The 21,058-nt window shown below is 36.2% G+C and overlaps 1 protein-coding gene across 4 annotated transcripts in view; it reads right to left on the reverse strand.

Annotated features, from left to right (window-relative positions):
* dock5 (dedicator of cytokinesis 5) overlaps positions 1 to 21,058 on the reverse strand; it is a 174,983-nt gene that overhangs the window by 83,924 nt on the left and 70,001 nt on the right. For all 4 annotated transcript variants that reach the window (XR_015497246.1, XR_015497247.1, XM_087263788.1 and 1 more), the window contains 8 exon segments: positions 20,036 to 20,160; positions 16,755 to 16,853; positions 10,698 to 10,770; positions 10,241 to 10,344; positions 7,506 to 7,686; positions 2,909 to 3,006; positions 2,735 to 2,824; positions 197 to 297 (listed from right to left, as the gene is read on the reverse strand). Coding sequence is in view for 2 of the 4 variants with exons in the window: in XM_087263788.1 (XP_087119914.1) it covers positions 197 to 297; positions 2,735 to 2,824; positions 2,909 to 3,006; positions 7,506 to 7,686; positions 10,241 to 10,344; positions 10,698 to 10,770; positions 16,755 to 16,853; positions 20,036 to 20,160 (871 nt within the window). In the remaining 2 variants the exon portion in view is untranslated.

The following is a 21,058-nucleotide window of genomic DNA, read 5'->3' on the forward strand; positions in this document are numbered from 1 at the left end:
GGCAATTATCGCATTCTTGCAAATCAATACCTGAGAGTGCCACTGGACAGGTGTATATAGAGAATGGGTGAGAGAGGAAAAGAGTGTTAGGGTGAGATGGCAAGGTGGGAATTAAAATGCACACAAAAAAGGACAAGCTATATTAAACACATGAACTGTGACACAAAGGACAGAGAAATCCAAACAAGACTCTTACTGGTACGCCAGAGTAGCACTGAAGTGTTTATTAATGTAGGTCTCCAAGACAGGGTTGAAATGCTGAAACTTTATGTCACCGATCAGTGAGATGATGAAAACCTGAAGACATAAAGCAAAAATGCCAGCTTTAGATCTTCGTGTATGTGACGTTGGTCAAGCTTAAAGGCAACATGAAAATACATTATTTTTAGATCTATATAAAAAAATGAATGACAGCTCGGTTAGGATTTCCGCAGGTTTCAAGTCTAATTCAAGACATTTTATGAATTAAATGTCAGATGTATATAGTGTTAAGAATGCTTTTCTAATAAATATTTGCCTCCTTAAAAAAATGTACTGTAATTTAGCTCTACTATTATGTCATTTTCATTTATTTATTATCTTCTTATTTACTTATTATATTATTATTAGTTAGGTCATTTTAATGTGTATATGTAATTGTGCACTGGCCACTTTATTAGGTACACCTTACTAGTACCAGGTTGGACCCCCTTTTGCCTTCAGAACTGCCCTAATCCTTCATGGCATAAATTCAACAAGGTACTAGAAATATTCCTCAGAGATTTTGGGCAATATTGACATGATAGCATCACGCAGTTGCTGCAGATTTGTCAGTTGTACATTCATGATGGGAATCTCCCGTTCCACCACATCCCAAAGGTGCTCTATTGGACTGAGATCTGCTGACTGTTGAGGCCGTTCGAGTACAGTGAACTCATTGTCATGTCCAAGAAACCAGTCTGAGATGATCCGCACTTTATGACATGGCGCGGTATCCTGCGTTAAGTAGCCATCAGAATATGGGTACACTGTCATAAAGGGATGGACAGGGTCAGCAACAATACTCAGGTAGGCTGTGGCATGTTGACATGATGCTCAATTGTTACTAACGAGCCCAAAGTGTGCCAAGAAAATATCCCCCACACCTTTACTCCACTACCACCAGCCTGAACTGCTGAAACAATACAGGATGGATCCATGCTTTCATGTTGCTGATGCCAAATTCTGATACTACCATCCGAATGTCGCAGCAGAAATCAAGACTCATCAGACCAGGCAATGTTTTTCCAATCTTCTATTGTCCAATTTTGGTGAGCCTGTGTGAATTGTAGCCTCAGTTTCCTGTTCTTAGCTGAGTGGCACCTGGTTTGATCTTCTGCTGCTGTAGCCCATCTGCCTCATGGTTGGATGTGTTGTACATTTAGAGATGCTCTTCTGCATAACTGGGTTGTAACGAGTAGTTATTTGAGTTGCTGTTGCCTTTCTATCAACTGGAACCAGTCTGGCCATTCTCCATTGCCCTCTGGCATCAACAAGGCATTTGCTCCCACAGAACTGCCGCTCATTGGATATTTTCTCTTTTTCTGACCATTATCAGATGGTTGTGCGTGAAAATCCTGGTAGATCAGCAGTTTCTAAAGTACTCAAACCAGCCTGTCTGCCACCAACAACCATGCCACGTTTAAATCACTTTTCTTCCCCATTCCGATGCTCGGTTCGAACTGCAGAAGATCGTCATGACCATGTCTACATGACTAAATGCATTGAGTTGCTGCCATGTGATTGGCTGATTAGAAATTTGCGTTAACTAGCAGTTAAACAGGTGTACCTAATAAAGTGGCCGGTGAGTGTATACAAGAAGGCTGTGGATTTTTTGTGCTGTTTTGTAGACTGCATAGTTATTGTATGCCTAGTTGATGTGGTGGAAAAAATGGGGGAAAAATTAGTTATTAGCCACATATTTTAAATAATGTGTCAAATCTTGCAAACTCAAGTTGTATACATTCCTTTTTTTAAAAAGACAAGTTTTAAAAGCTATATTAAATTAAATATTGCCCAATAGAGTGTTCAAGTCAGTGTCCCCACCATAAATATATTAAAACAACTTTTAAACAGGGTGGCACGGTGGCTCAGTGGTAAGCACCGTCACCTCAAGAAGGTCGCTGATTCGATCCTCGGCTGGGTCAGTTGGCTTTACTGTGTGTTGTTTGTATGTTCTCCCCATTTTCTCCGGGTGCTCCGGTTTCCCCCGGAGTCCAAAGGCATGTGCTATAGGTGAATTGAATAAACTAAATTGGCCGTAGTGTGTGTGTGTGTGTGTGTGTGTGTGTGTGTGTGTGTGTGTGTGTGTGTGTGTGTGTGGGAGAGTGTATAGATGTTTCCTAGTACTGGGTTGTGGCTAGAAAGGGCATCCGCTGCGTAAAAAATATGCTGGAATAGTTGGTGGTTCATTCCACTGTGGTGACTCCAGATTAATAATGGACTAAGCCGAAGGAAAATTAATGAATGAGTAAATAAATGAGATTCTAGTTATTATTATCAATACAAATACAAACGTTACAATAAATACAATCCCACTTTTTATATTTTTAATATGTACTCATTTAATGTCTGTATCAACCAAATAATCATCATCATCTAATTATTTAGGTTGTCTGACATGTCCAGCTTTCCATCACAGGGAAAACTCATCCATCAGAGGCAAATGCTGGAAGCTGCGGGTGTCTGAAGAGCGAGTTAAATAATCAATACTTGCCAAGGCATTAAAAACCAGCGTATCGTATGTTTCTTCCTCAGAGGTCTCCATCATGATATTAAAGAGAGCGTCCAGTGTGTCCTGCAGGAACTAAAGGAGCACAAAAGAAAAGCTTTCCGTCATAAAAGCAGCATTTTGCAGAAGGCCAAGTGTTGTGTTTTCTCACAGCCTTACTTTAATAATCTCCCCTCCTTCCACTTCCATCAGTTTCTGAAGAATTTCTTCAAGTCTCTCCGTGTTTGATCTCCAGTTGAGAAGCCCCAGAAGGTCAACTGAGTCAGAGAAAATAAAAAAAAACTTTTAGAAATACACCTACTGCACAAAAACTTAGCGGCCTCACACTGTTACATATGGCTCTTCAAGAGAAAATTGAGTATGAAATTAAAGTGCCTCTATTATGATCCCCTACAAAAGGTTTACATCTATCCAAGGTCATAAACACTTTGTCAAAAAAATAAAATCGTTAAACACTTCACAGCGTCAGCTCTTTTCAATCTGTGTCTAAATTAATGGTTCAATGATAGTGTTTCTAAGCTCCTCCCACTTTGAGAAACTACACTTTACTTTTACTTTGTGATTTAGGCCCAATTCCAATTCTACCCCTAAGCCCTTCCCCTTACCCCTCGTTTTGCACGTTCACATGAAGGGGTAGGGGTGTCCCAACTCTCTTTAGCTTGGGTGCAGGAATAAGGGAAAGGGCTAGATACCCCTTAAAACTGTGATTGTTCAGGACCACAGTCGAAACCAAGGGGTAAGATAATTTCCCAGAATACACCAGCTACAACGGCAGCATAGCTGCACCCGGATATAAGGAAATTCACAAATTAGTATTTTTTTCATTATTGCAAATTTTTGCAACAAACAAGGATATGTTTTATTACATTCATAACCACGTTTGTGGTTTACCTTCCTGCTAAAATTAAAACTGCTAAATTTTCGATATCTATAATCCATAATAATAACTCCTGTATAGCAGTCTTACAACATTCTGACACTCGATGACACTCGAATACCCTGTCAGAAAAGTCTAGTGTCTGGGAATGAGCTTTTTACAGTGTCTGCTATAATGTTAATGCTGTTTTCATGTGTTTACATAGATGAATATGGCCACAGTGTAAATGCACAGTACAGTTATGAGCTTATTGCCATATTATATTGTTATGATAACATGATATAAGCCTTCAGTGATTTCCTGAAGAAAAATACCAAAAAATAACGCAACTGGAATAGCTACAGCAATCGCCATCGTCAATCCCTTATGAAGCAAAAGATTGCAATGACATATGATGACGTGTGCACATATTGTAGTGCTGTTCCATTTTTTAGCGGTACATTTTGAATCCCTTCCCCTTTACACTCTATTTCAAGGGCCAACATGGAAGAAAAAAGGGGTACAAAATAGAATTGGGATTATGTCTGAACTGTCATTCGCTTAAGTTGTGACATTTAAATGCAAAGATAACATCGTTTATTATAACAATTTCATTCATTCAATTATTTGTTCATTATTTGTCAGGGGTTGCCACAGCAGAATGAACTGCCAACTATTCTAGCATGTTTTACGCAGTGGATGCCATTTCAGATGCAACCCAGTACTGGGAAACACCCACAAACTTTCACATTTACACACTGCAATTTAGTTAAATTTGCTACATTTATTCTTCCATGGCGGGGCGCCACGCCAAAATTCATCCCGCCACGGCTACATTACAGCTTCTCATTCAAAACATTTAATTTTTTTAATAGCGGGTTATAATCGCACCAAAACGCATTAAAGGGTAAGTGAATTATAATAGCGCAAACTTTTCTGTAACCGTAGTAGTGCTGTGCGTCATTTGTTTACCCTGTTAAGGTTACGTGCTGGCAGACTGACTGGCTGACTGACAGGTGCATGATGGGTGAGGCCAGCAAACACGACGTATTGCCGTTTCACTTTACGCATTAATGCTACTCTGTTGGACTATTGGAGACATTCATAAATATTCCTAGCAAATCTAATAAATGCTGGAGACATACTCGTTACATAAACACACTAAATGGCACCCAGCAGTTGTTGCTTGAAGCGGCTTATATTTGAGGTGGCGTGCAAGAAGTTTTGGGGAGAAGGGGAGAAGGAGGGGAGCGAACAACTGTTGTCAGTCAGCTCACAAAATGAGACACAAACCGTGCGGAGACGCATGATTTTAGAGTTTACAAAGTTAAAATGCAAAGAAATAAACAGTAATTTAATGCCCTGCAACAATTGTTATTAGTAATTTCATATACAGATAACCACAATTTATATCATTATAAAGATAATCGTGCTCATATAAACACTATAAAGGAGGACTTCTCCCTCAATCCCTGGGTCTGAATCATAGGTCTGAATGCAGGTCTCTTGCCCTGTCTATTTTAACCATTAGCCCTGTTAGTAATCTAGAGGATTTAGGCAAACACAGCAGCACGGCGATGTGTCAAAATGTGAACGAACTCCTGATAAAAGACAACGTCCACCATTCTCCAAATCTCGTACTGCTCTCCTGACAAAAATGCTTTCTGCACACAAACAGCTTTGCTGTATCGGTCCTGACAGCATCGCAGGGAAAAACATGCAATAAACCTTGTGGATCTTAGAAACAAACACATACGACCCTTCGTGAACAGCTAAACACTGTGTGCCGTAAATCCGTGTCTCACAGCTTGGCACTGGCAGGTCTGCTTTGTCTTCGGAAAGCACATGCAGTTATGAATAATTAAGAAGTCGGCTCTTCTCATAGGATAAGAAAACTCAGCTATGAATAATAATGAGAAACCAGCGCGTCTTCTTTACACTTGCAATTCTGCATTCCGTCGCCGATTTTGATTCCGCCCCAAAAATCATTTTAAACCCAGAAGCTGAAATTAGCTGACAAAAGCTAAAAATTATTCAGTTTTCCCCACAATTAAAGCTTACAGGTGCTAATGCTGTCTTAACTGATGCTCAACACACAAAAATCTGTTAAAATCCCCAAAAAGTACTCAAGGGTTCCTTGAACCTTTAAAGGAGAGAAGATTTTTTCAACACATTTCTAAACATAATAGTTTTAATAACTCATTTCTAATAACTGATCTATTTTATCTTTGCCATGATGACAGTAAATAATATTTGACTAGATATTTTTTCAAGATACTAGTATTCAGCTTAAAGTGACATTTAGGGCTCTATTTTAACGGTCCATGCTCAGAGCACAAAACGCAGAGCGCAAACGCTTTCAGGGCGTGTCAGAACGCGTTTTTGCTAATTTAAGGACGGGAAATCTGTCTTGCGCTGTGGCGCATGGACTAAAAGGGTTGAGTTTATTTTCTTAATGAGTTATAGGTGTGTTTTGAGAATAAACCAATTAGAGTCTCATCTCCCATTCCCTTTAAGAGCCAGCTGCGTCGCGCCAAGAGCGCATTCGCTATTTACAGGACGCAAAGCAAGTCTAAGTGGAAAAAATGAGCATTTCACAAGCAAACAGTTAACAGTTAACGTTTTTTTAACAGAAAACTGTTAAACAGAGCATCTACTGCGTGAGAATGAGAGATAATGGATCTACTTTCACTTTCGCTCTTGGATAAGGAAACCTTTATGCACAGACATCAATTAGTCTATCAATAAATACTTTTGTTTGTTAAGCGCAAATATTAGTTTCAAAACTATTTTATAAATTCAGTTCTAATTTCCAGCAAACGAATAAATGAATAATAATAGCAAAATGTGCTCAAAAACCTGAGTTATATCCTAAAACACATGCTGTGCCCCTTATGGTCTAAAACCTGACAGGTGGGCAAATCTAAGCTTGTTTTTAATAAAACAAATATAAATATGGATATAATAAATAATACTGCTAATAATAATAACATTATACAAAAGCAAATTGTTATGAATGAACTGAAAAAGCCTCCCGAGATGAAGAAGACATATAAAAGCAGTGATTTTTCATATTTATGTAGGCTAGAAAATAATATGTTTTGTAATATTTTAATCCTTTATATTTATATCCTATATCTATTCTTATTATATACCATATATATCCTTAATATTTAAATTTTTTCATATGTAAAGATATTTGCCTATTGCTCTCTTATGTGTATTAAGCAGTGCGTAAGCGAGGCGCAACTCTGCGCCGGAGTTTAGACTGGGTTAGTTTTGGTCTAATGAAAAATCTATTATAGATTCTCAAAATAGCAACGCGCCAGCTGTCCGCCTCAGAACGCCTCCCTTTTTAGACCAGAACGCCTATGGGCGCACAAATGAGCGCTAATGCATTTGCTATTTAAACAGCGTAGCGCAACGCCTCAAAACGACTCTTGCGTCAAGCTAAATCTACCAAAAGACTATTGCGCCGCGCCTTGCGCCACACTGTGCCGGGTGTATGATAGGGCCCTTAAAGGCTTAACTATATTAACTAGGCAGGTTAGGCTAATTAGGCAAGTCATTGCATAATGGTTGTTTGTTCTGTAGATTATCGGAAAAAACATTGCTAAATGGGGCTAATAATATTGACCTAAAAATGGTTTAAAAAAAATTTAAAACTGCTTTTATTCTGGCCAAAATAAAACAATTAAGACTTTCTCCAAAATAAAAAAACATTACAGAAAAAACTGTATAAAAATTCTTGCTTCGTTAAACATCATTTAGGAAATGTTTAAAAAAGAAAAACTCATAGGAGAGCGAATAACTCTGACTTTAACTGTATATATTATATTACATCATATATTTACATTAATACCCACATGATGCTGAATTAGAAAAGGGACTGGCTCTTACCATTTTGTGTGAGCTTCGTGGAACAGGTGAGGGTTGCAATCTGAAAGCTGTCTTTGGTGACAGGAACGGCGCCGCCATGATGGAAGGATTTTCCTGTCTGTCTTTCTTTTTCTTCCACTTCAGTGTACGTGCCGGGCAGAGACAAGTAAGTCTTGGCATCATCAGCTTTCTTCCCATCCACCTGTTGGAACAGAAAAGGAATTTGAGCTATTGTGTGTTTCAAAGATGATTGTCTTGTTAGACAGTAAGGCCGCATCATTTGGACCAATAATAGATACTGCAGGTATAATGGGAAGTCCAGAAAGGTTGAATAGAGAAGGTTACATACCAAGATGAGTTTCAGCAAGGAAACCAGGACACTTTTTAAAACTTTTTATTTTATTTAATTGATATTTAATTATTAAATATTGATAATTAATTCAAGGTGACACAGTGGCTCAGTGGTTAGCACTGTCGCCTCACAGCAAGAAGGTCACTGGTTCGAGTCCAGGCTGGGTGAATTGGCATTTCTGTGTGGAGTTAGCATGTTCTACCCGTGTTGGCGTGGGTTTTCTCTGGGTGCTTCGGTTTCCCCCACAGTCCAAAGACATGGTATAGGTGAATTGAATAAACTAAGTTGAACATATTGTGTGTGGAGAGTGTATGGGTGTTTCCCAGTACTGGGTTGTGGCTGGAAGGTCATCTGCTGTGTATAACATATGCTGGAATAATTGGCGGTTTATTCCACTGTGGCAAGCAGAAGGAAAATAAATGAATTAATGATAATGCATGAAATTGATTAAAAGGGCCAAAAATGCACCTTGAATGTTATTAAATAATTATCTATGACATAAAATAATATCAATTTGAATGTTTTGCTCCCAAATTAAGACCCTGGACCACACACATATTTTCTATTTCTATTTTTTACATGAAGTAACAGTAAAACATAAACTACATGTTCCATAAAGACATTTAGTAAATATCCAACAGCAAAATGATCAAAACTCAATTCTTGATTAGTAATGTGCATTGCTAATAACTATTTGCAAAGAAATATTTATTTAGTTTAACTTAATTAATAAAATTTCATTCTTTCATTTATTTTCTTTTCGGCTTAGTCCCTTTTATTAATCTGGGTTCGCCACGGCGGAATGAACAGTTATGACCTTCTACGCAATGACCTTCTTGGTGTGACTGCGCCACTGTATCGCCAACAAAAATTAAATTTAAAAACTCTAATACAAAAAAATATAAAATAATAACTCTTTTCTATTTTAGTTTTAGTTTTTTTAACTAACCAAGTGAAACATTTCCAGTGTGTAAAGCAGGAACATTTTCATTATCATTAATCACATTACAGAAGAAAATTTACAAAGTAGGACATTTAAGCGGAAAATTATATATGTACATACACACACACACACATATATACGTACGTGCGTGCGTGCGTGCGTGCGTGTGGCATGGTAGCTCAGTGGGTAGCGATGTTGCCTCACAGCAAGCTGGTTGCTGGTCCGAGCCCCAGCTTGGACAATTGGCATTTCTGAGTTTGCATGTTCTCCTTGTGTGGGTGTGGGATTCCTCTGAGTGCTCTGATTTCTTCCACAGTCCAAAGACACGTGCTGTAGGTGAATTGGGTAAGCTAAATTGTCCATAGTGTATGGGTGTATGTCCTGGTCCTCCAAATTGGGGGCTGAGCATTGGGCTAACAACTCAGCCCATAAAAACTAAATGTCACGAAACATATGGTGCGGCTTAATATCAACTTCAATATAAATATACACACACACATATATATATATATATATATATATATATATATATATATATATATATATATATATATATATATATATATATATATATATATATATATATATATATATATATATATATATATATACATACATACACACACATTTATTTATTAATTTAATTTTTTAAATTAAAATTTATTTTCGGCTTAGTCCCTTATTAATCAGGTGTTTCATATAGCCCATGTTTTGGAACTGTGGGTGAAACCAGAGCACCAGAAGGAAACCCACGCCAACACAGGGAGAACATGCAAACTCCACACAGAAATGCCTACTGACCCAGCTGAGGTTCGAACAAGCGACCTTCTTGGTGTGAGGGGACAGCGCTATCCACTGCGCCACCAAATTAATTTAATTTAATTTAACTTAACTTAACTTAACTTAACTTAACTTAACTTAACTTAACTTAACTTAACTTAACTTAACTTAACTTAACTTAACTTAACTTAACTTAACTTAATTTAATTTAATTTAATTTAATTTAATTTAATTTAATTTATCAAGATAAACAAATACATTTTGGGAGTCTAGCTCCCAAGTATATTTTATTTCAGTCAACTTTTGATTTTTTGTAAGTGTTGTAAGCTTGATTAAATATATCCATATCAGATTTATTATAGTAGTATCATTGATATTCTATCTTGCTCATATTTATTAGTTTTATTATTATGTGAACAGATATACAAATTACAGAAATGTGTGTGTGTGTGTGTGTGTGTGTGTGTGTGTGTGTGTGTGTGTGTGTGTGTGTGTGTGTGTGTGTGTGTGTGTGTGACACCTCTTTCATATAGGATGCATAAGCATAAGTAATTACCATTTTTATAAGCACAACACAACACACATACCTGCCCTGAGGATGAGTAGCAAATGTTTTTTGCCTGCACTGTCCCATTAAACTGCATCTGCACTGAACACAGACGACTCCTTTAAGATGCTCACCTTGTAGACAATGAGTTCATGTTTCCCATCTGGAAGTGTGGTGCCATCCGACTTCATCAGGCGCACAAAAGCCATGCCAAAAGGCTTCTCAGACTTATCTCTGGCTACAGAAATGCAAACAAACAAGCATTCAACACAAAAAAATATACAGAAAGAGCTTATGTTCTCAAACTGGAGTCAGTGAAAATGCTGATGGGATTATTTACGATCTGGAAGAACATTAGAGTATCTATTCCCAATTTTTAAAAACATATAATTGTTATTCACATCTTGAATCAACTTCATAAAATATGCAGGCTATCTTGTTCTCAGAATGCATGCAAATATGGTCAGAAAGTTAGAGAAGTCCTGCAGAAATCCAAACACCAGAAATACACATGCATACACATGCTGGGGGTTTACTAAATCCGGTTTTACTGACAAAATGCACATGATTAAATCGCCCAGCCCTACTCACAATCTTGCGATGATCTGTGTCTGAAGGTGAGCCTCAGGTGACATCGACACACGTCCTCTATAGGTATAGCCACCTGTCGGATAGAAAAACAGTGAATGAAAGCCCTTCACCTGACCTGTGTTCAAGGGTTTAAACACTCCTCTTAACACAAGAGTCAGGAGTCACACTGACCTCGACATGAAAAGAATCACAGAAGGGGGATTTTTTTTTTTTCATGCTTGGCAGCAAAAAAAGCTGCAGGACATGAAGTGAAAATAGTGGAAGCAACTTGAATAGGGGACATATTTGAGCTTAAAAAAAAATCCAGGATATTTTCAACATAAAACATTACAGAAAGAAAAAAGGGTCACAACTTTATATTAAGTGTCCTTAACTACTTTGCACTTGCATCAAAAAGTAAATGCATTGTATTTGCTGTGTTCATAATGTGTTGCAGATCACTTCTGGTGCTATTGAGGTGGGATATGGATAGATTTAGGGACAGGTTTAGTGGTATAGCTAGGTTTAAGGATGGGTTAAAATGTAAGGGATGATCAACAGTGTAATTAAAGATGCAATTACAGAACTAACTACAAGTTCAATGTAAAAACACATATTTACACAATAAGTACATTGCACCAAATTATTAATTTTAGTGTAAGTGCATATTAGTTAGGGACACTTAATATAAAGTGGGGCCAAAAAAGGCATGCATTCAATATGCATTTCATGTTGCATGTGTTTACATCTTAAACAAGGTGTCAGATTATTTTTTACAAATAAAGTAATAGTTTCAAATAAAGTAGTTTTATAATTTATTAAAATCATAAATAACTGAAGTAAAATACATTTAAATATTATTTTACTTCAGCTACAGTAGTTGCCAATGAAAACTTTAGCTTGTAAATAACTGAGATCATATATCTAACATTAAAATACATTTTACTGACGCTGAGTGGGACAGGTGTCATTCTAGTTCAGCTACTTTAATTCATATGTTTTGGTCCTGCCCTTCCCTGCTTTCTTTTTGGAGGCAAGTTTTTGTCTCATTGTCTGCTATTAAAAATGTTGTTAATCCACCTTGTATTATTATAGGTTTATTTCTCCCACCTGGCTACACTTTACCCTCTCACTTTGCAGACATTGTAGCCTTCATAATACTTCTGGCTAGGTGTTTAATTCTTCTAAACTCATCTTTTTTCTCATACTTGTTGGATAAGAAATAAAAAATAAGACAAATAAATAAAGTAAGAAGACATATGTGTATATATATATATATATATATATATATATATATATATATATATATATATATATATATATATAAATTAAGACTACAAAAATTAATGCAGGAAAAACTGGAAAAAAAATTAAGTCACATTTTTCTTTAATGGTCTGTTTGTTGAATTTAAGTTACATTGCATCTACATGCTAACTAATTCTCATTAGATTATAAGTAGACTGTTAGGTTAGGGTTGGGATTAGGGTTGGTGTAAATTGACATGTGCTTGCGTACTTTCTTATAATCAGTTAAATGTCTGTTGAAGGACTGGTAAATGTCAGTATCAACAGATATTAAGCAGACAGTCTACTAATACTCAAATGGACCATCAAAATAAAGTGTACCAAAAATTGTAGCACAGTAAAATCTGCATCAACGTTTATGCAAAAATAAAAAGTATTACCATGGTAATAAAGACATTATTAAATAAATAAATAAAATGTACATTGCACAAAATGTATTATTCAGTTTAATTATAATATTTGCAATTATTAGTTAGCTAATTTTGTTAGCCGTAAACAAACTGAACGTTGAAATGAAATTGAAATAAAATTAAACCAATGAGTATAAATATTTTACTTATTTTATTTCTGCTGTTTGCAAGTATTTCATTTTTCATTTAGTTGAATGGCATACTAAAAGGACTGAAATAAAAACATAAAAATGTTAAAAAAAAAAAAACACCATTACAAAAACTCTTTTTGCTAAGATTACACATTTTTTAAAAAACGTTATTACTATTTTAATACTTAAAATACAGAAAATTTGTCCTAGAAAAATAAACATAAAAAGAAAAGGTTACGTTTGTTCATGAAACATATGCTTTTCATTATCTTGATTTATTATGTCAGGTATACTGTTAAAATATAGATGTAGTGTCCGTGACATCACCCATATAAGTAGGTTTCTGTAAAGCACAGATGAAACCACATGTGGGCGTGGCCGTGCGTAGTTGCGTCGACCGGGATTAACCAAAAAAGGGGCAAAGAGGCGAAGCGTGAGCGGAGCTGCAGATGCCTGCTAGCATTTTGCTTAGACTGGCTTTTCTTTAGGAGAAACGCTTAATGCTTCACTACCTGCGACTCATTTGTGTTCTGACCATATGTACTTGGTTGTACACTACATCAATTAGGTGTTTAGTCTTTTTAAAACACTGTTGGTATACATTGAGCCATTAAACATTGTTCTTATGATGTTTTTCTACTGAAGGAAATGTGAATTAATTTCAAATACTTCAAATATAGTCTGAATTGGTAAATGCAAGGCTATTGATGAAATCCAGGCATAACACAGAATGACAACTTTTCAGATGACTGTTCTATAACATATAGTTAATCAATCTGTCAGATTCTGGAGTGCTGTACAGCAGGGGATCTCAGCCTGCAACCCCTAAAATAACAACACCAGTGACTTGCAACCCCCTCTATGCTTGGAGGTGGTTATAAGCATCCAAATATTGCACACAATAGTGCACATACACCAATAGGAACTATATAAACAAGCTTACTGAGGGCACAAAAATGTGCAACAGTCTATTTTTATAATCATTATTCTTTTGTTTAATATTAATCTTACTTAATGAGAATGGTGAGCACAATGTTTATAGCACAAGACTATTATTGGTTTATTTTAGAGACTTGGAGCCACTTGGAGATTTTCCTCCTTGGTTAGTCGTGGCCTTTATTTTTAATGTACAATTGAAGTCAGAATTATTAGCCTCTCTTTTTTTTATATTTGTCGAATGATGTATATCAAAGCAAGGAAATTTTCACAGTATGTCTGATAATATTTTTTATTCTGGAGAAAGTCTTATTTGTTTTTTGTTTTTTTCCAGCTAGAATAAAAGCAGTGTTTATTTTTTATATAAAACTTTTTAAGAACAAAATTATAAGCCTTTAAGAAGCTTTATATTTTTTGATAGTCTACAAAACAAACCATCTTTACACAATAACTTACCTATTTACCCAAACCTGCCTAGTTAACCTAATTAACCTAGTTAAGCCTTTAACTGTCACTTTAAGCTGTATAGAAGTGTCTTGAAAATTATCTAGATAAATATTATGTACTGTCATCATGAAAAAGATAAAATAAATCAATTATTAGAAATGAGTTATCATGTTTATAAATGTGTTGACAAAATCTTCTCTACATTAAACAGAAATTGAGGACAAAATAAAAAAGGGGGCTAATAATTCTGACTTCAACTGTATGTGAGTGCCATAAAGGTGTCAAGTTAAACATTATACTGTAAAATCAATCTGCTGCAACTAACACTATTGCTGTGATGTTAATCTAAAATAAAAGCCCCAAGGGTCGCAATCCAATGAGAAAAAAACAATTATTAGGTACATATTAAATATATTATAAGTTAAAAACTATTTCATATGCTGCAGGTTATGAATAAAATATAAATTTAATAAAATATATGAGATTTTTGGAAATCACCAAGCGGCACCCAGAGCACACCAATCACAACCCTCCAGAGCAGCGGTTCCCAACAGGGGGGTTCTGGCCCACAAGGGGCCTCAGCGAGCTTTGTGGGGGGTCGCGTCATATTTAAAACATTTCTTAGCAGTGGACAATTAGGAGAATGATCATGTTGCCTTAGTTCATTTTATCCCCTAGCTCAGTGGTCCTCAACCATCGGTCTGTGGATCAATTGGTACCAGGCTGCACAAGAAATTCTTCATTATTTCCGTTTTATTATTCGAGTCTGAACAATCTTTTATTTTGAAAAGTGACCGTATTCTCTCGCTTACAACTTGGCCACTTTAGAGCCCAAATTTAACCCAAAAGCAGCAAAATGAGTAAGAAACAGACGTCTTTGGAAAGTTTCTTTGCCAAGGGGAAAAGGCCAAGTGAAGAAACTGCCAAGGAATGGATCCGCAACCCATTTGTCAACAAATCAGGTGAATCCAGCATGTCTGTGCAAGAAGATCAACTGATGGATCACAAATGACGGCAGCATTTTAGGGGCTGTTCGCATATCGTGTATTTCTAGAGTTTGCACAAGTTTGTTGTTTCTAATGTAGATGCGCGGTTTGAGCGCACAAGCGGCGTGCCACGCTCGCACTAATGAACCCCAGGCCACGAACACACCGCAAGTCACGTGACAAGAATCGACCGATCAGCTTCAGCTTGTATGGAATATTTACATTTCGGTAAGATAAGTTTTCTCAGACAAACACACAAACACTGCAGTGCTTTGTACTTTTCTAAATAAAACTTGTATCAGAGCGACAGCAATGTTTTTTTCAGCTTGTCATCCTCTGAAAAAATGGTTAAAGGTCGCCTAGCAAACTACAAAACACCGAAAAAGTTGGGAACCACTGCTCCAGGGGGTCCTGACCCCCACTTTTAGAACCACTGCATTACAGGTTTAAAGAAAATGATCTTAAATAAAATGAATACTGTATGTGCCATCAATCCATCTCTTCTTGTCTTGTTTCTCTCTTTGAATTAGCAGGATTTGAACGCAAGTAACATAAGACAGTCCAGTGATGTCAAACTGTCTTGCTTCCATCTTCATGACACAACTTCTTCCTTACCGAAAGTGACATCAGCATATACTTTATATTAAAAATTAAATTACTTTTAGTAAAATATTTTCAAGTTTGCTTTTTACATTATTATTAATTTAACATAAATAAAACAATGAACTTATGGATCTTATAAATACATTTATAGATATGATATAAAAGTGTATAAAAATGGAACTCAGCTGGGAAATGCCAGCCACTTAAATGGTTTCCATGCTGAAAAAAACAGCTTAAACCAGCATAGGCTGGTTGGCTGGTTTTAGCTGGTTGACCAGCCTGGTTTTAGAGGGGTTTTGGCCATTTCCAGGCTGGTTTCCAGCTATTTCCAGCCTGATCTTAGCTGGTCAGGCTGGGAGGTGACCAGCTAAAACCAGCTTGACCAGCCTAACCAGGCTGGGAGCCCAGCTAAAACCAGCTGTGTCCATCTTAAACCAGGCCAGTCAAGCTGGTTTTAGTTGGTTTTAGCTGGTCATTTTCCAGCCTGACCAGCTAAGACCAGGCTGGAAATGGCCAAAACCCCTCTAAAACCAGGCTGGTCAACCAGCTAAAACCAGCCAACCAGCTTAGGGTGGTTTAAGCTGGATTTTTAGCAGGGTTGTTAACACAATTAAGTGCACAGCATGCCATATTATGGAAGAAATAATTCCGAAAGGCAACTGAATGTGGAAAGTTACATAAAACTATACGGTATATATGCAGAGATGATTAGTATCTAATTAGCCTGAATGTCAGTGACGGCAACCAGCGAGATCTAGCTGTCACTCAAGTGGCCACGCCCTCAATTATGCAGACTTAATATAACTTAATTTAAATGAAATGGATGAGTTATAAAAGTTTCTGCTGTAAAGTTGGCCATTTTAACAGCGGGCTCAATAGAAATGCTCTATTTTGGAGCCAGGACTAGTGGAGTTTTAATGAATTGCAGTTTCAGTTGCTTTCGTATTAGCTTCACGAGGGAGAGCAGGAGGTTTCCGCTTGGTTATAATACAAAGTTTTAGAAGCTTTAAGAATTTAACTTAATTAGCAGAATTATTAGTCACTCTTCTATCCTGTTTCCATATTCGGCTGAATATCCTACAGTAAAAGTTAAAGTCCTGTGACTTTGTAAAACAGGTTAAAACACTTGACCCATGCACAAGATAAAGCAGGATTGCGCTGCAGATTGATGCTCTGCTTTAGAGACTGCTGATGCGAGTCAATTCAAAAAAACACAGAGCGCAGATATCACTGTTTTTGTTTTGGTCCTGGTGTTTGTACCTTAACCGTCTCATTCCAGCACGGCTGCTTGACTTGATAGTAGATGACAGACTTGTATTCAGTGATCCCTTCATAACCAGCTCCAGGAAAGATGGCTTTCTGAAAAGAGAAAAACATCTGCTGGAAGAAAAATCGCTTTCTTTTCACATACAGTAAGTTTGAGGCAAGGAAAAAAAAGTTCAATGTTAACAAGAGCAGAAGTTGAAGGAAACTGTGATGCAAGGAGATACAAGGAGACTGAAAGACAAGCTTAAATCTCTGAAAACGGGAGATGCGTTTAGGTGAAAAAAAGAGAGAGTTCTTCTGTGTTCACAAGTGTAAACAGGACACGCTTATATGAGCATTACAGTTGGAAATAGCATTTGGCGAGAGCGGTGCTGTAAAAGCTTTCTGTGGCGTGTGTTTGGACATTTAAAGACAGCAGCCGTTTCATAAAGGAGAAAGATCTGCGAGCTGTTTTTATGCCAGCAACAGTTCTGCTGTCAAAACACAGAGATAAAGGGGGTGGATGAGCGCTGCATGCTAAACAGCGAAAACTGTTAGTCAACATAAACCAGACCAAGGACAATGCAACCAGGCAAAGTGTTTCTCATTCAAATCATTCAAATGACTTTGATTGTGGCAGAGGTGTGCAATGTTGACAGAGTATTTTTGATAAGGACAATTTAACGAAATTTTGCTAAGTGTGTTTTTGTGCTGGTACAGGCTTGTCGTTGTGATAAATGTTTTACACTAAAAGCCCACGGTAGGTGGTGGCAAGCGCCTGGCTGCATCCGAAACCGCCTACTACTCAGTAGGTACTGCATTTGAATTTAAACGTACTACTTGGCCGCTAGAAAACTACATTCTATACAGTATGAATGGAATTCGGACGTACTACATTCGCCATTTGTCATGGTCACATGACCTGCCTGTGTCAGTTGCGTCGCTTCCCTCCCCTTCATGAATTCCCCTGCAGGGCATCATGGGATAGTCCAGCATGCATGGGATGTGCACTTCAGAATCTCGCCGAAAGTATTAAGCCATCCGGGTATTTCTAGCATACTGATTTTCGAATTCTATGAATTCGGACATACTACTCGGCTCGCATACTGATTTTAGCGTACTGTATAGCAGGGGTTCCCAAACTTTTCAGCTCGCGACCCCAAAAATAATCATATCAGTGGCTCGCGACCCCCATTTTTCAAGGTGGTTGTACTGTAAATATGTAAACGTTGCAGACACAACTATAGGCAAATATAAACATGAGCTTATTGACAACACAAAAATGCAATAGTCTATTAGCCATATAATGTTTTTTAAAGTAATTTATGGATTTAATTACATTTTGCTTTTAAAATTAAAGGCTGATGACTGATTGTTATTTTTATGTTGCTGTTACTTTAATGCAACTATTAACTATATTCTGTCAGTTATGAATAAAATATGGTAATTCTAATAGTTTAATAAAACTTATTTGAGTTTTGGATATCACCAAGCGACCCCTTGTCATTGTCCCGCGACCCCCCAGGGGGTCCCGACCCCCACTTTGAGAACCACTGCTGTATAGAATAGAAGTATGCAGTTTCGGACGCAGCCCATGTTTTAGTGAGTGATTCGCTGAACCATTCATTGAAATGATTTGTTCACTGATTCACTCGTTTCAATGATTTTTTCCCTGATTCATCATTCAAATGATTTGCTCAAAAATGACCAAGGATGTTTCTCATTACCAAAAATATATCCTATGAGAAATGAGATTTTCCTGATAATCAAAACTTCAAATATTTTAACAAAAACTAATTTAAGGCTTACAACATTCATACAATGGTATATTCAGTTAAAGTCAGAATTATTAGCCCCCATGAATTTTTTCCTCCACTTTCTAAAAAAATATTTTTAAAATATATAGCTTAATGGGGCTAATAATATTGATCTTAAAATAGTTTTAAAAAAATTTAAAACTGCTTTTATCCTAGCCGAAATAAAACAAATAAGACTTTATCCAGAAGAAAAAATATTATCTGACATAATGTGAAAATTTCCTTCCTCTATTAAACATCATTTGGGAAATATTTAAAAAATTTAATAAAAAATTAAAAGGGGGGCAAATAATTCTTTTTTTTTTTTTTTTTTTTTGTCAAATAAGTTTTTTATTTGGTCGTTGAATAAACTTACAATAATCACAGGATTAATTTTCTGATATGCATATATTTACAAAAAAACAAACAAAAAAAAAAAACACCCCAAGCCCAGCCTGTAAGTATACACTGCAGTGATAATCAAAACAACTTTTTGTTACAATACATTGCTTTGGGGGGAAGAATTCCCCATGAAGTAACAAAAGAAAGGGCCCCAAATTTTATGAAATTGTCCAATATTGCCTTTTAAAATAAATCTTGTTCGTTCCAGGTGCAGAGTAGATAAGAAAAAACAAAATAGAAAGAAAAAAGCAAAAAGAAGCTAAAATCCTCCTTGTTTTGGCATTTTATTTTAATTAGCATGAATTGGAATGTTTTAAGGCATGGTTTAACACATCACGCTGCTAGTTTTAACATAACGCTAGCATGTTTTAGGATTTTTACTACGTTGCCAACCTGTTTCCAGAGGTGGGAAGTAACCAGTTACATTTACTTCGTTACATTTACTTGAGTAAAATTATTGGGTAACGAGTACTTTTGAGTACGTTTAAATATGTGTACTTTTACTCTTACGCAAGCAAATTATTCGAGAAAAATCAGTACTCTTACTCCACCACCTTTCACGGGGTTCCTCCGTTACTGTGATAATAAAAATTATCCATATGGTTTGTTTGTTTTTCTTAAGTTACTTATATATATACAAGTTACTTGAGTAACTTTTTCATAAGGTACTTTTTAATTCTTACTCAAGAAACTTTTAAGATTGTTACTTTTACTTGACTAAAAAAATTCCGCAAGTACTTGTACTCTTACTTGAGTACAGATTTTGGATACTCTACCCAACTCTGCCTGTTTCTAACATTGTTCACACCGAAAGAAACAAAACTATATGCTTCATCGTGCAGCCAATGCTTTTGAACCCCCAAAATCTACTTTTCTTTTAAAACTATAATGCCAATGTTATCATAGATACTAAATAACACATAACCCTCATGATGGGCATATCTGAAAAAGTTATACCACGGTAATATCATGTAACATCTGCAAAATACTGATGCAATATCTTGACTTACTTGTTTTAATAAGTGATGGAGTGGGAATCTTCTAACTGCTCCAAGACTTTAAAGCTAGTGAATATTTAATGTTATGGGGCTTCTTTACCTCCATGGGGTTTCCTTCTTCATCCAACACGCTCACTATGACTTCTACGTTCTTAGGCGTCTTCTTCTTGCCGCGATCAAACTCTCCTTGCAGCAGAGTTACATATATGTCATTCCTCACATAACCTGCAGACATAATAGTTGCACGTCAGTTGTTTGTTTAAAAAAGATCTGGGCAAAGAAACGACAACAGACAACAGAAGTGGGTCAGAAAGGCTTTAAAGGGACAGTTCACCCAAAAATGAAAACATTCTTATTATTTACTTACCCTTAAGTGATTTTAAACCTTTATAAGGAGTTTCTTTCTTCTGTTAAACACAAAATAAGATATTTCGAAGAATGTTGAAAACCTGTAACCATTGACTTCAATAGTAGGGGAAACTAATAGTATAGAAGTGTATAATAATGAATCCTAATTATTACTAATTAATTATAATCATTTACTCACTCTACTTGTCCCCTTTGAGCTAGTTCGCAACACAAGTCAAACGTTACAGGTTTTCAACATTCTTCAAAATACCTTTTGTATTTAACAGAAGAAAGAAACTAATAAAGGTTTGAGACAAGTAAAGGGTGAGTAAATAATGACAGAATTTTTTTTTTTTTTTGGGTGAACTATCCCTTTAATAAGTCAACGGTTAGAGATTTTCAACATTCTTCAAAATATCTTTTTTGTGTGTACCTGAAGAAAGAAACTCATAAAGGTTTGAAACAAGTAGAGTGAGTAAATGATGACACGTACTCCTACTCATTATTTACTAACCCTAAGGTGGTTCTAAACCTCTCTTCTGTTGAACATAAAAGAAGATATTTCGAAGAATGTTCAAAACTTGTAACAAGTAACTGTTTTCCCTTCCAGAGTAGTAGTAGTAGTGTAGCAAACTAGCTTAAAGGGCAAATATTAATAATTAATCATATTACTAAGAAATAATAATACTTCCCCTTTGAGCTTGTTCGCTACAGAAGTCAATGGGTACAGGTTTTTAACATTCTTCAAAATATCTTCTTTTGTGTTTAACAGAAG

Source organism: Danio rerio, chromosome 8, assembly GCF_052040795.2.
Source record: "Danio rerio strain M-AB ecotype USA chromosome 8, GRCz13ab, whole genome shotgun sequence".
Classification (NCBI taxonomy): Eukaryota; Metazoa; Chordata; class Actinopteri; order Cypriniformes; family Danionidae; genus Danio; species Danio rerio.